At 42.3% G+C, this 16,579-nt stretch overlaps 1 protein-coding gene across 1 annotated transcript in view; it reads right to left on the bottom strand.

The window, feature by feature from the left end:
- Positions 1–248: 248 nt before the first annotated feature.
- The window catches only part of GFOD1 (Gfo/Idh/MocA-like oxidoreductase domain containing 1), a 70,847-nt gene continuing 54,516 nt past the window's right edge, over positions 249–16,579 (bottom strand). The window contains exon 2 of the mRNA XM_064705243.1: positions 249–7,652. Coding sequence (XP_064561313.1) covers positions 6,733–7,652 — 920 coding nt within the window. The 3' untranslated portion in view covers positions 249–6,732. The remainder of the gene's footprint in view (positions 7,653–16,579) is intronic.

Below are 16,579 nucleotides of genomic sequence, written 5' to 3'. Positions count from 1 at the left end.
AAGCAGCTGTCCCCTCAAGACATATCCCCCCAAGAGGCACTAGTGCAGTCTTTGCCACACATAAAATCTTCAATGAGTGTTAAACTTCATTCTTCCTCCATCAAAATCCTCACCTCCAAGCACAAAGCCCATGTATTTTACTCTGCTGAACTTAACAGGCAGGCCAGAAGCCAGGCAGAAGTGATGGTTATTACACGCACACATCCCCCCAAAATACAAGTGTGGGGAAAGACCACAGACAGCTGGGATCACAACCTTTTACATCTTTATTTGCCAGTTAAGATCCTTTTATTCCATCAATGCAAGTATGCAGAACAGCAGGAAACCATGTTTTAAGCAGCACATACCAGTTGGCTGAGAATAAACTAACTACATTCCCCAAGCAATGTAAAAGTAACAATGCACATCATCTTCTAAAAGAAGAAACAAACAGATGTTGCAGCCGAGAGGCACAGCAGGCAGCTTCCGTACAAAGTAGTTTGGCTGTTTAAAATGCTAGAACCAGTCCTTGCCCATTTCTCCAACCCCACCCCCAAAAGTCCTAGTATAATTTAACCACTTTTTTTTTTTGCTATCTACATAATATATAAAATATAAACTCTGTTTACTTATAACACTTAATTTTCTTGATAAATAGCTCTTTAAAATATCTACTGTACATATGTCCATGCGTTGACATTATATATATATAGCATTTATATATATGTATGTATGTCTGAAAAACAATAAATATATACTTAATATTGACACAGCAACAAACGGAACGTTTTCTCATTTTCAAAATCAAACAAAAGCAAACCCAGTGGGAGAGAAACAGTGAATGTTGCTCGTGAAGCACAGCACAGGAGGGAGCTTGGATTCCTGCCCTGGCTGGGCACTCGGAATGCCCCGTACTGGAGCAGTCGTGGTGCTCACCTATCCTGCAATGTGTTAAAAGTCACTTCAAGTTGTAGGTAGCCACCCTGTATGCCACGTGTAACACAGACTGAGCAGGAGCTCAGGGGTAACCAGGGAGGCTTGCTCCAGGTTTGCAATGGAATGAGAGAGGGCAGGGAAGTGAGTCCAAAGGCTGATATAAAAAAAGGAAAACAAATAATGGACAGCACATGGCTGGAAGGTCATAAATAACCAAGGTAAACAAGTCAATAGAGTTAAGTGCTTTTAAAGACAATGGCTGGCATTGCTGCAAAAAGTGTCTTGATGATCTGTTGCCAACTCCATGGAATGAATCAGTTTTCCCACTGCCACAAGAAGACACAAAGGAAACTCAGAAGGCCAAATTCAGATGTTAAAAATGGGGTCACTGTCAGATACTCTGAGGGTCCAGGTTCAGAGCTGAACCTGCCCAAGGGCAGCTGAATTCACTGAACATCCTTAAACCAAACAGATGAGATTTTTAAAGTATGGATTAAAAAAAAAAAAACCCTTCCCACCCAGCCCCAAACAATTTATTTCACACATGCCAAAATATAATAAAAGGTTTTTAAAAGCTTTCATTTCAAAACAGCATTCTTTAAAAATAGAACTTAATCGCAAAATTAAAAAATGTAAATAAATACCCTTATACAAACATGTGTTCAGTTTTGGATTGACCATAGCCATTCTGTTTACTCATTTTATTCAAAATGCTGAATAAAAGCTATTTCAGTCTGACCTGTGCTCATTCATACCCTTCTTTCCTCAACCCCAAGGCCTCCATCTGGCAGCTTCAAAAAAGACATTACTTGTTTGGACTGTGGCTTCATACACTCATTAAGTCATGAGGTTTTGACATCAGTTCATGAATGCAGCATTATGTGTAGTCCCATTTACTTTAAAATTTCTTCTTTTCATGAGCAAATGGAAGTGGGCAGTTAAGGGGAAATTATTTTTATTGGACAGACTTCACCCAGCAGCTCAAAAAAGAGGAAATTTTAAAGCAGATAAGACTGCCAAATATTATTCAGTCACACTTCATCTCTAAATTTACAAACTTTGCTCCCCACAAGTAACAACTTCAACAACAACAAAAGAAACTGCTGTTCTGATTAATCCTGCCATTTCACAATTAGCTCCAGAGATCACTGCAGAGGTCGAAAGTCCAGTGTTGAGTTTCATACATCCTAAGGGTACACCACTGGGCCTAGAACACCAAATCAGTGTGGAGTAACTGCACAAAGTCACAACTCTGGCTTGTAAATACAGAACTTAGCAGTGAACAGACTTCATAATGAGTGATATTTTATGCTGAAAGACATAAATAAAAGTCAAATACAAAAATTCCCAGCAACAAGAAGTTCTGTCATCATTCCTTCCTGATTCTCTGTGAAAACAACATCAAGATACTATGTTTACCTTTACCCAGTAAATAAAATATGCCTTTTCTTGGTAGAACAGTGAGTCATTTTAAATTATCTGGGTCTATTCCACATGGACACAAAACTAAACAAGAAATTGAATTGTCATTGTGCTGTGACCACATGCAGCAGAAAAGCCTCATTTTTTTTTAAATGGCTGAACTTCCAGGACAGCTGTTTACTTGTTCAGTCACTTTTTGGAAAGTTATGGAAAAGAAGGGAACACTTAGTACAAAGTGGATAGTGCCTCTGATTGCCCGATGCTGGCTGGACAGGGATTGCAATCAAATTTGGCTGATTTGCTTCAGCCAAAGCAAAGGATGAGCTCCAGAGCAGCCCTTCCTGAGCCAAAACTCATCAAGGCATGGCCCAATTCCCTGCCATGTTGGCTGCATGAGTAAGATCCTCTTGTCCCTACTGGGTATTTTCTCACTACACAGCCGACGTACTACAGACTTACCACATGCATGGTACTGGATGTAGGAAAGCCCAAGCTCCCACAGAGTTCTTACACTTCCATGTAGAACTCCACTGAGATCAGCACTGAGGATGTGCCTACCCAGCAGGAGCGTGGGATAGATTCTGCTTCCCCAAGGGCAGGGTCCCTTCCTGGGCTCCCACACACAGAGGTGGAGCAAGGCTGCTGCTGTCACCCTCGGGAAGTGCAGCCCTCACCCTCCACGGCCTCCCTGCAGGGCAGGCACAGAGGTACCAGCCTGCAGACACCTTCCTGCTGCTCCCTGCTGTAATCACCACCCTCCCTCTGGGCACATTTAAGGAGTTAAGTTGTGCCCTGCTGTCACACAGTGCAGGGCTGTGCTACCCCTGGTGTGAATCCCAATGCAATTCCAATGGGAAATAAGACACCCTCTCCCAGCTGACTGTCCCAGCACTGGAACAGGGCCCTGCAGAGCATCAAAGCTCACCCTTTGGCTCTTTCTGTCTTTGGCAACAGACCATAAGGATCAGTATCCTGTGTGCACAGGCTGATGGCAAAGGAAAGAGCCTCTCCAATAGCAGCCCTGGGAGAGAGGAATGAAATTTCTTATCTAGTGTATGAACAAGTTCGTTTGGGGGCTACTGTAAATTCCAGCAGTAGCTGCAGTTTGGCTCCTAGGCCTGCACCAATTTAGCAGCATTCATCTCAAACCTTGTGGCACAGCATTAAAAGTGCAATTCCAAATACATGTTTCCTGGGATGGTACCGCTTCTGAGCTCAATCAAATACATCTCTGCTATCTGCTGCCCAAATTCCTAAACCCAACTTGAACTCCAGAGGCTACTTAGAGCAAATTCAATGTACTTTCAACTTCACCGAAGGAACAGAGGGCTGGACGCTGCCAAGAAAAAGTCCCAGACTATAAATAAACTATTTGTCAGAATAACAATACACATTCAATAAATACACTAACTCTTTCCTCCTCCAAGCCAGGTGGAAGTATAGTATGTTTACACTTGACATTGCAGCACCTTCACCTCCCAGAGAATGGAAAAACTGCCATACAATCCTGAATGCATGCAGCTCCTGCTGCCATCCCAGTTAGGTAACATAAATGTAGCATCTCTGCTACCATTAGAAGAGGAGGTCCCACCCTGTCCTGCTCTCTCTGGGCCAGCACAAGGAGCTGTACAAGATCTGACCCATTTGCAAGCCAGTGCAGACAGCAGCATCAGATGTCTGTGTAGCCAAAGCATTGGATTTTCTTTCTGCTGCATCAACAGTAGGTCTGTACAGGGGATGGATGATGCCTGCCACCTAAACCTTTGTGTCTGGGGCAGAAAGTTTGAGCTCAGTGGTACTATCCTTATTCACTGTGTCTCGCCTGTTCACTGCAGGGGCAGGGGAAAGGATTCTAACTGGCATCACAAAACCCAGAAAGACAGAGAAAAGAAGAAAACACAGAGAGGAAACACGGCCAACATTTGTGAAACACGAAGAAGGGAAAAATACATGAACAGCAACTCCAACACAATCGCCAAACTGAGAAGCAAGATTCACAAACATTGTGGTCCATGTTTGGTTCCACTTTTGGATGATGTTTAACTAGACATGGTTAATTATCCACCAGGCTTGCATTCATGACTTGAACTAGCCACTCTTTTCAGTAAATGGGTTTTGCTTCAGTGTATGAAAACTCTCTTGATCCCCTTGGGGGTAATTCTATTTTTCAGGAGACAGGTGATTTCTTGATCAAATCCTCTCTTCTGTGTTATTTACTTTTCAGGGCAGGAAGTGGATAGCATGATATATACCATGACAGTTGCACTGGGAGATTCATATTGGCACAGATACTACCTCTGGAATTCTCAGAGAAACCCATTAAAAAAAAAAAAAAAACAACCAAACTTGTCAAGGGCTGCTTCCAAGAAGGAATGATGAAGCCTTGCCCGAGGTTTTAGCCGAAACAGCCCCAGAGAGAATTGCTAGAACTGGCAGAACAGCATGGATAGAAACAATTCTCCCCTTGGGTGTGGTTTTGCAGTATTACATTATTCCTTCATCAGTCACACTACCACACTTTGGGGACTATTTAACAAAAGGTCATATATATGCTCTTGAAATATTAAGCACATATGAATCAATTTTGGGCTGGGAGTCAAGTTTCCTAACTTCAGCCACACCAAAATTTAGAAGCCAGAATTCTCTGCAAAGAAGGAAGACAGGCATTTCCAGTGGGCATCTCTTTCTATATTAATCCTAGGGTGAACTGAGTCAGCCTTTGGAGAGCTCTCTCTGTATTGACTGCAGTGTTCTTGCTGATCAGAACAAGACAACCAACTGAGCTGACTAAAGCCAGATAAGATGAACAACACTATTGATGCCCTCCTCTTCAAAAACATATTTTCTCTTTATATTTACTGCTCACCCCAGTGTTCTCTTACTTCCCCTAGTCAAAATTAACAAAAAACCCTGAAAAGGTTTTTCTCAAGTTTAATATGATTTAGTGCTATATGCTTGTGTTCTACTTTTTTACTATCTCAAGACCTAGCGCTGTAAACACATCAGCACTGGAGCAGCTTTACTCAGAAAAACAGTATCCCTATTTATTGGGATAAATCATGTGCCTTTCAAATATTCTTTCAAGAAGATATTCTCAAAAGAATTATTTCAAGACTGCAATCTAAAATATTAAAAAGAAGAACAGGACAAACATAGCAAAAGAGTTTGTCCACTCCTGCACTGGTGACAGGCAATGATTAATACAGTACCAGTAGCTGGCCACTTTAAGGAGGTGAGAAGGCTGGGGGTCCTATGTAATTTTTTCCCTTGTAAATAGATGGGAAATTTTCTCATCCCTTTTGTTTTTCACTCACACTTACCACTTGGAGGTGAGCACTTCTGGACTGAGGGATGTGAAATTACTTGTTGGTGTGCATCTCTCAAGTGTGAGTTCACAGTGGTTTAAAAGAACACTGTTTGTGTATGCAACCAAACATTGTATGGTTTTGGGTTATATTCCTGCTGTTTCCCACCTAAAGCCAAAATGCATGATGAATTCACTCAAAAGTCAGTCCCAAACACAGGAAATTTTGTGCAAATCTTTGTAAGACTAGCCTGAGTTCGGCTGTATAATAAACCCCATTATCATTACTGGGTCGTGCCACCTGCCATCCATGAAGGTTTTCCATCACCCATTTTATTCGAAAACCCGTAACACTGACACTTACCAGGAGCTCACAGAAGAGCCTCCCTCCCCAAATACCCAGGCATGTGCACTGTGGTTGAGGAATGCTTTGTTTTAAAAGCCACACATTTTCCTATTTAATTGTGCTTTAAAAAAAAAACAAAAAAAAATCAAAACCAAACAAAGCAAAAAACAACTACTAAACCAACACAGAGAAGCTCTTAACAGGCTGTATGAAAAGTGAACTGCCAAGATTTTCTGAATCCTGCAACACTTTCACATCAAGCCCTGTTATTCTGTGTGTTGGTTGGAGGTGTAGTAATACAACATGGTGGTGTCAGCTGTCATGGTAGGAAACATTCATGTCAGACACTACAGAAAATTTAAAGACATGACAGTACCTTCACAGCCCTCTGGTAGGTAAGGAAAATCTAAAAGGATCTTCCCAACCTTTCACAGTAAACACAATTGGATAATCTAAAGCACCTGCAAGCAGGGGATGAGTCCATGATATATCTTTGCAATCAGTCAGCTAATACTGTTATTAAAACAGTTAAGTTTATCAGCTCTTACATCTCCTGTCTGTTTTGGGCGTTTCAAAGGACCACATCAGTTTGGCATTTAGCTGCCAACAGATTTAATTGATCCAGACACTGTATTTCCTTCTCCTGTAATCCTCAGCTAAGACACCCAAGCCCTTCACAGGGGCTGAAATACCATCTCCTTCAAGAGCTGTCTGGTTCCTATTCATTCCTAGGAGCTCAGAGGAGCTAGCAGTACAGAGACATCCTGCTCTTCCGCATGGCTTCGCTGATCAAGTATGCCGGGCTCAGTTCTGGCTCCTCAGTCATGATTGAAATGTTCTGCCACTCCCCCAGCTGGTTTGACTTTTTAATGGTGTCCACCACACACAGGGCGTACAGACAGTCGTCAAAAGTGGCAGCCATGGTAAGGGGCCTCCCGTCCCAGGTCCTCCTGTCGTCCTGGTCCTCAAAGGCCTGCCGGACAGCCTGGACCATCTTAATGGTGCCCCGCAGGTAGGGGGATGGGATGTCACTGAAGGCTTTCTCCGGAAGCAAGGAGTTGCTGACCGGCGTGGAGTCCTTGAGCAGGAGCTCCCGCTGAGGAGAGCTGTTGCTCTGCCCGTAGAGGTCAGTGCCTATCACAGTGAGCCGTCCCGCCGAGCCCACCACGATGATGTCCTGTTTGAACTCCCCCGGGATGTTGAAGTTGAGCGTCACGGTGCAGCACACGCCCCCTTCCAGGACCATCTGAAAGGTGCAGAAGTCATCGCTGGTGATCTGCCGGATGCCCTTGATGTGGTCCGTCTGCTTCACAAAGGTCTTGAGCAACCCGTGCACCTTCACGGCCTTCTGGCTGGTGAGGAAGGTCAGCAGGTCGATGATGTAGGTGCCCACCGAGTGCAAGCCCCCGCCTCCCATCAGGTCATCGCAGCTCCAGTTGTACTTCTTGCCCAGCAGGCTCCCGCTGTGCACCTGCACCTCGCACACCAGCAGCTCCCCCACGTAGCCCTCCTGGATCAGCTGCTTCATCTTCACGAAAGCAGGCAGGAAGCGCAGAACGTTCCCCATGATGCTCATGAGCTTTGGGTAGTAATGAGCCGCAGTCATCATCCTAAAGGCATCCAGGGGAGTCGCCGTTCGGTCACAGATGACGTTCTTCCCAATGCCTGAAATGGTGACAAAAAAAAATCATCAATAAAGTTTTATCAATGGAGTAAGCTGAAAGCCTCAAGGCTATTCTTAAAGACTAAGCCAAGGAGAAAGACCCTAAAAGAATAACACCATATTGAAATGTTTTCAAGGCACAAAGACCCCCTCTGGCATGCTTCCAAAATACATGTAAGAATTTTTTAAGCACCACAGTGAAAATGTGATCCTTTTCATTTTCAAAAAGCATTCCTGTCTAAAAAGAGCTCAAAGGTGAGAGCCTGAACAGAAAAAAGTAAGCTCCCTTCTGGGAGCAGGTATGAAACCAATCACCCACCTCAGCCATCTCACAGACATCTCTTCTGTGACAACCTGCCCATGCAGGGGTTTCTGTGAGCTGAATCTGAGGTTCAGACTCAAATCCCTGAAGGGTATGAATGACACAAGTGCATGTACTCAGTAACTTAACACAGGTACACTGAAAAGCTTGGCTTTGTCTTCTCAGTACTCTTGTCTCTCCCTCTTTCCTGCTCAGACTGTTTTAAGAGACTCTGAGGAGAGAAGAACTGGGCTTGCTGCTTAATTTAAAATGAAGAAATTGCTTCTCACTCTTAAAATGCCCCGCTACTCTGACAATGGCACTCAAGTGTTTTTTGAAGCAGTTCTGCTGAAATGTCAGCAGTGCATCCATGGTGCCAAGGGAGAGTCAGGATTGCTCTAAAACAGGTCAAATGTAGCTGTGACAATCTGTTCCCTCGTGGAATTGTCCATATGGCACACTGTTTACTGAAGCTTGCATGACAGTCCCCTTTTATCTGGTCATCAAGGTGTGCAACTGGATGCAGTGAAGGCTAAATAATGGGCTTATTACTGATTTCCCCCCCTCAAATACTTCCATTCTGTACCCACACACACGTATAGTGACAGAATCTCCAGTTTCCTTCTTAGTTACATACAGAGATTTTTTAATGCTTAATGATCACTATTAGGTAAACTGTGGAACACTCTGGATATAAACTATGACACTAAATATGACCTTTACCTGGAGAGCCTTGGGCTACGGCTGGGCCTGGCACTTAAAAGAGCTGAATTTGGGTCCTTGCTGATGAGTCCAGATGAATAAATTTACTTGCTAAATCACATTGTATTTTCATTCCTGTTCCCTTCAGGTAAAAATCTCTTTTTCTTTTAAGAGCTGTTCAGAGTATAAAATTTTACATGTTTTGGAGCTGCTTGGATGAAGTCATGTAAGTACAGACAGATGGCAGGGATCTATCTGAGCCCACTTACATGAATATTTAACAGCCTGACTGGAAGAAGGGGGTCACAGTCCAAACATTCACAAACCAGCTTATCCACACTGCCTATTCCCAGTCTTTGTCTGCTGCTATTTGAGTAGCTGAAACTGGAGGGAGGGAGGGCTGCCATTGCTGAAGTGGCAGTCACATCCCGTTAACAGACAAGAAGGGAAAGATCTTTCTTCAACTTGCTCCTATTTACCTTCTCCTTAATCAGAAAAGTAGAGAAATACTCATTTTTCCTCTTAAATTAGCCAAGAATCTTCTATTCAGTGCCCATGGTGTCTTCTCTTCTTGCTTTTCTCTCTCATCTTTACAGATGGCTATTGGTGAATGAGTTGACATTTTCAATAATGTCAACTAATAGCACCTCTTTTCCTGCCCCTGAATAATTTTTTGCTGCATCTGTTTGATATTGGAGAAAGCATTCATCCACCTGCCCTATATGCTCAAACTGGTAGCTCCAGCTATGCCACTTGATACAAATCACTAATGTAATAATCCTTGAGTTACACGGACTCTTTGCAGAGAGATTTCAGTCTGGCAAATTAGTTAGCAAAATAAGGGAAATCTTAGACAAAACATCCCTAGAGTCAAACCTTCCTGATACAGCAATTTTCCCCCAAAGAACCAATATATATTACTCATTATCTGACCTGCTCACCACTGATCCACAAAAGCATCACGTTCTGCTCCAGTTCAGCTTGCATCATTCTGCCTCACAGACACCTGCCACATTTTATCTGAGCTCTGTCCAGGCACTGTGTCTCAAGATATGCAGCTCCACACATGTGCTTGCTAGGAAAAGGATCAGTGTTCATGAGGAATTGCAGCCTGGGGACAATCTTTTGCTGAGTGTTCCATGCCATGCATGGTGGGGGTTAGTCCTTCGCCACGTGGGGCAAGGAATACTTGGGATCATTAACATCTGAGTATGAAATTATGATTATTAATATGAAAGAGAAGCCTATGGATTTTTACATATTTTACATACAATTCCATACATTCGAGAAAAATTGCCAGTGGGATCAGTGTAACTCAGGCATGTGTGCAGAGGAAAGGGAAGAGCCCTAAATATTTATATGGAGACAGGGAGAAATTGAAGCCTTAAAATTACTCCTTCCACCATTTCAACCTTTTTGGAAAGGCTGAAACCTCGTAATTTCAGCAAATCCAAAATGCAAATGTTCTGAGAGACTTTCTGTCTCTGTCCATATGCTGATAATACATGCTATTCTCTCATCCCTGTCAGGGATTTAAACAGCTTTTTGCTTGCTGCCCAGAAAGCTTTTATATGCTATTAAAGCTTGTGCAGTTCTTTCAGCATAACACTGCTCAGCACTTGAGTCTGTGTGCACTACAGATCTTTGTCTCCTCCGTGGCTGCAAATCTGCAAGCAGCCACATTAGCTTTCTGGAAGTAGGGACAGAACATAAAAGGTTTGCTTAATTTAATTTAGAGAAATACTCTGGTGTGTTTATGCCACCAGAATGAGAAAAAGGCAGATCGAAACACCACTTTTCTGCTCTCTTCCCTCCGCTCCCTTCTCTAAAGGAGAAGGAAGAAAAGGCACCTTCCCTTTGAGCCATTCTCTATAGCAGCATCAGGCAGAACAGAGAGCAGAGTGCAAGGAAAATCTGCCTTCCCAACACGAAATCTCATGGAATGGTGTGCTCTGACTGCAGGCGCTGCAGGGGGCTTCTCTGGGAACTGACCCCCTTCTTCTCTAGTCTGGGGCTGTGGTCTAATCCTCCCCACTTCTGGACAAGACTCTAAGAAAGGATGAATTGTTACTGTTTGTCATTCTACCAGCGTGTTTTGCTGTTTCACATGTCTTTGAAAATCACAGCACAACAGACAGCAAAAACTTCATTAATTACATAAAAGCAGGGAAATGCAGCCAGCTTGTTTCAGCAAGAAAGTGAAATATATCTGTCCATGCTGATAAGCAACACAGTTGGATAAATCTCATCCTATGAAAGAATACACACCTCTTCCACCTGCATCAAGAAATCTGGTATACAGTGGTACAATTCACAACCAGGCAAGAAATGAGCATTGGTTTCTTGACTTCTCAGGTAAAATGACAAACATTTTAAATACATGTCAATCTTTTTCAGGCTCCACACAGACTTCCCTCTGGCCTCCCAGCTTGGCTCTGCTTTAGAGAGCGGTGCCAGCATTGGGGAATACTCACTCCTGGCCAGCCCAAGTCCAAAGCTGAAGGTGAGGAACACATCTCCTACCAACGAGTGCATAAAGTCCATCTCCCAAACCAAACCTTAACAACTTTGGCACCAGTCTGCCTTTTTTAAAGAAGATTATTGAAGAACACGCTTCTTCTCTGAAGAAGCAGTGTCTAACCAACTCTACAGAAGCAGCTGAGCAATTAGAAAAAAGATTGTCTGTGCTACCATTCAAGTGAAGATCTCTCTAGAGATCTTTAGGTTGGAAGGTCAAATCATAACCATGCTCTAATGCCTTGTCACCCACCTAACAGTATTTAATTCTCTCAGGAAGCCATGTGATTTATTTGCAATCCTCAGTCTTCATTTTTAAAAAAGGAAGTCCTTGTGAACTGGAGATAAGCCCAGAAGTGAGAGGCGAGTAGATACAGTCCAGGGTATTTACATTTTTTTCCATGTAAGTGCAGGGAAAGAGTGAGGAGCTACAGTAAGAATTTAACTACTGACTCTGCAGTTCCTGGAATTTGCATCTCTTCATTCTACAGACGAAGCTCCTTTCAAGCTCCTTGGCTACCAGCAGCCCAAGTTTCTTTGTCCTGTACCATCCCTGTGCTGCACAGCTGAAAACGAGCAGAACCCACAGCACAGGGAAGGTAGAATGGCTGTAACCAGCACAGGCATCCTCAATTCTGAAAGCTTCAACATCAGCTTTTTCTCCCCATCTGCTCTGATTGTTTCAAACAAATATTTTCACATTAAAAAACTCCAACTAATTTAAAAAACAAGTCTATGTCTCTGAGCTGAAGTAAGACTAGTCCTCTATATGTTCTGCTTAAAACATGAGGCCCCAATACAATATTTTCTCTTCTTCTTATTCACAAGAAAATAAAAAAGGGCTCTATTTGGAGTCTGGGCATATAATCAAATCCTTCACTGGCACCAGGAAGATTCATTAGTTAGCAATTGCTACCTATTGCTCTTTGTCAAGATGGGGGAGTGAGAGAGAGAGAAATAAAAAATAAGGTTTTGGTGAACTGAGCTAAATTTGTCACCAGAAAAAAAAAAAAAAAGATAAAATCTTTCTAAAAGCAAAGAGGAACTGTCAACATTCAAAGGACAGTCTGAGGGTTTCAGAAAATACTGGAGTGGTGAAAAGAGCACACTTACCAGGTTATTTCAAATGGATGACAGACTTATTATAGTTTGTTTTTAAAACACTTTTTTTTTTAAGAAGAAATTAATACAAAACTATATTCCAAATGGTAATAATCCACATTATCATTAATAAGCATACAATAAATAAATACATGCAAGTTTTTCTTCTCAGATTTTCACCATTGCAGCTGCTCTTGCCGCCTTTGGATCCTATGCACAATCAGAGGAAGACCTTTCCCTGGGAGTTTATCAAAAACCACGGTCAAAATAAATGGCCTAAATCAAAATACACTATTTCTCATTTAAATAATTGATGCCTGGCAGTTTGTTCTTCTGCACACATGTACACACATTGTCAACTCTGGAGCTGTGCACAGAAACCATCTTAGAAACTAAGGAAGGCACCTGGAGCCAGCCTGTGGTTCCCCACAGCTAGACTGATCTTTGACACAAACTGTGTATCAGCAGCGAGAGCTGTGTATTTTACCTAACAATGACCTCGGAAACCCTCACAGTTACTTGAACCATTCCCTTCTATCCCTTTCTTTGGAATTTGCAAAAAATACAACATTTGGAAGCCTAATTTTGCCAGGACCTGTAAAAAACTTTCTGAGTTATCAACTCATTCCAATATTTAAACAGTCTGAAGAAAATCAGAGGCTGGTAATGAAGTTCTCTTTTCTTTCCAAGTTCATCACTCCCTGGAAAACCCAGAAGACTGTTTAAGAGATCTGAGCTGTAACCATACTAAACCATTGATTACAAAAGAGACACACAGACCTAAAAGAAGGTGACATTATTTCTTCTGTTTCAAAAGTATCTTCATTGGCTCTGTTGACACAGAACTGCTGTAAGGACAGAAGGGGTATTGTGCTCATCTGCATATTGGAGCAGTGAAAAAGGACTGACAAAATGAGCATCAGGAGGACCAGGTGAAGTCCATAGTCCTTCTTCCCTCCTGGGGCTCCCTAGGGAATCCAAGGCAGCCAGTGGAGTCACTCCAGATGAGCAAGCATCAGCAGAAATCCAGCAGAGAAAAGCAGGAAGGTGGCTGAGTAAATGAAGAAAGGGAAAGGAGAGGGAGCTGGAAGTAAAAACACTCCCAAGGTGGAAAGAAAGGCACTGCAAGGGTCTAGTGCAAAAACCCAGAGGTGCTCCTGCCACTCCTGGAACTGCACAGCCAGCCCTAATGGAATCAACAACAATCCCCACTGTTTGGAGGCTCATCCTGAAAGGATCACCTTGAGTTGAATTTTTTGTGTGCCCTGCTAGCCTCTTTTCTGCAACAGAAATAAATAATGGAGGAGAAAGAAATAGATTTCACAGAAAATTAGCACCCTTCTCTACCCAAAGACTGGACAGGAAGAAGGGACAATTAAGAAAAAGTATCTGAGTTAGATATGTGCAAGAATTAAGCTGCCCAACAGTACATTAGCCTAGAGCAATGCAATGCAGGGACAGGCTGTTCTATGGGACTGGTACTATTTTGTGATGCATTACATGTGGAGATGTGTGAATCACATACTGCACAGTGGCTAAAAGCTTTTGAATCCCTCACAAAAGAATAGATATGCAGGAAGAGTGGAAAACTGGATAGAAGGCTGCTCTGTTCTGGAAATGAGGAATGATGTCTAGGCCATCTCAAAAAAACAATCACACAGGTGATTTGAAAACCTTTTCACATGGGAGTGGGATTTTTATTAATATGTAGATATGTCTCTGCTCTTATGAGATGCTGCTGCCATCCATCTTGTGATATAGCAATGATCATAGTAACAATAAAAACAACAGTTACATTTATTGTATTTGGTGCATGATCTGTCATTCAGTGTTTGAGTGGCATGAAAAAATACATTTATTTCAATCAGTACATCTGCCAGGGAAAATTGATAGCATGACAATGTTTCTTCGAAGAAACTTTATTTAAGAAACCTTTTGACAAGGAAATAAATCAGGATGATGAATGCCTAACAAGATTGGCTTTAGTCACAGCCCTAACATTGGCCAAGACAATCTTTGTTAATCACAGATATGCATATCTGTTGCAAAAAATCAAGTTACTACAACATAGTGAATCACAGCTCACGATCTGATTTGTATTAACAGGCCATGTGTGTATTCCTAGTCAGCTCTAAGTGTGAAGGAAAATAACAGTGACTGGAGGAATGTGTTTTCCTTTGGGACTGGAACAGACAGCAAATGAAAAGAGGCAGGAATACACTGCCCTGCTGATGAGCAGCAGCTCATTTGGCCCCAGCAAACCAATGGCTAACAGAGATTTTACAAACCCTACACCTCTTCCTCTGCATCAAAATATTATCAAGTTAAAGAACATATGCACTGTTAAATTCTACAGTCAACAGGGACAAACTGCACTTCACAACTATTAGATGGGAAATATCTCCACAGTAAAAACACACATACCCCCTGAACTGTACACAACTAAAGCCAGGCCCTCAGTTCATTTATGGCTCTGGTCCATCACAATGATTCCAGTTTTTAGGCTGGTGTATCCTCACTGATAGAACTTATATTTCACACAACTCCTTTGAAAACAAAACTTAAACATTCAAATACACTGGGGAAAAAAGCAGGTTGTGTCTCTGCCTTGGCTGCCCTGTAGTCACAGGTTAAATCAAACTTCATAACTGTATGCATGATGAGACAAAAACCTGCAAGGGCAGGTTGCTGCTGACACATGAGCACCATCTGCAGCCACAGTTTAGGTGTCACTCACTAAGGAGACACACACAGCTCACACGTGCAGGGCCACAGCTGCAATCAGGCTCAAGAGCTAAGAGGGTTACCATGAGCTATGAGCTCACACCAGCGATTGCAGCAGGGCTAGTGGTCTGTAACACCTTCCAACAAACAGAAAAACAAAAAACTGCTTTGTCTTGGAAAAAAAAAAAGAAAAAAGTAAAAAAAGCTATGCTGGGTTCTTTTTTGTACAGAGCTCCTGAGGTATGGTGCCTAGGCTGGGAAAATAGTCCTGCTGACTCCAAAAGGATTATAATGATGCCTGCAGGTAAGGAAGTGCCACCTAAGCAGAACCAGGACAGTTCATCAGAATGAGAGAAGACTGTAATGATGACATCAATTTTCATTATGTACTAATATCATATTAATTTTATTTGCACGGAGGTAGTCATTAGGGTTTATGGACTGGGGCCATGTCTGTGCATGTATTACAGCAGATATAAATGTTTCTGTAGCAGTGTTCATGGCATTTGAAATAGATGCATTTCTTCCGTGCTTGACACTGGACTCACATTTGCTTCATAGGAAAGCTTCAGGCAGTCCTGCAAGGAGCAGGGATTTGGACTCAATGTTCCTTTCAACTTAGAGATATTCCAAGATTCCATGATATAGAACCTCTTCTGCAAAGACCGCATGTGCTGACTTGAAGGTAGCTTTCCTAGTAAGTCCTTATAAATTTCTGAGTGTTTATTCTGTTACTTTGGCCAGTTGGGGCCTTTGATTTGGCACTATGAAGTTTCTGCACCACGCAATCCATGGGCAATGTACTTAAGAGCAAGCCAAGCAAGCAAGACCTGCATTCCTGTGTATGCCAGCACACTTTGCAAGGCAAAGCAAAATTCTCTAACCCTTTCCTAACACAGGGTAAAGCTTGATTCCTTGTTTATAGCCCACCTGGCATGTCATTCTCATCTCTTCTGTGTAGGCACTTATGCAAATAACAGCACTGGAGCCTGAAATAAATGAAGCACTTAGTAATTTTTTAACTACTTAAAACCTTTAACTGCTGGGAAATCTGGAGAAGGTGCAAATACACCCTGACAAACCAGCTACTTGTGCACACCACAGGGAAATGCTTCAGGGGTCTCAGCTTGAGTTTATCTGCTCAGGCATCTGAAACATGCTCAGACTTACATTCCCTGAGCCCTACTTGGATGCTTTCCATGCTCTCATACTGCTTGGGAAAAAGTAAATTGGACAAACCATGCTGGCTTTCCCAAATTTCTGTTTGATTTTTTATCTTAAAATCCCCATCAAAACAGCATCATCACATCTCTGAGTACTTCCCCATACAGGAAAAAAAAAATCAAGACCTGCACAAAGTATTCAGGTAGGCTGAGAAAAAAAATCCCCCAGACAATCTACTTAGACCTTATTCAAGCAAACACTCATTGATTTCAAGGGGATTTTAATTGTTTTAGGACTAAATTGAATTTAGGACTCAGTGTAAATCTCTGTTTGGTCATTTATTTCTCCCAACTACTCTCATTTTCTTTATTCAACTTCTAGTGCAAAATGCATGTCATCACTGCAGTGTATTATAATACC

Source organism: Zonotrichia leucophrys, chromosome 2 (genome assembly GCF_028769735.1).
Source record: "Zonotrichia leucophrys gambelii isolate GWCS_2022_RI chromosome 2, RI_Zleu_2.0, whole genome shotgun sequence".
Taxonomy (NCBI): domain Eukaryota; kingdom Metazoa; phylum Chordata; class Aves; order Passeriformes; family Passerellidae; genus Zonotrichia; species Zonotrichia leucophrys.
Note: the sequence above shows the minus strand (reverse complement) of the source record. Positions and strands in the feature narration are given on the sequence as shown.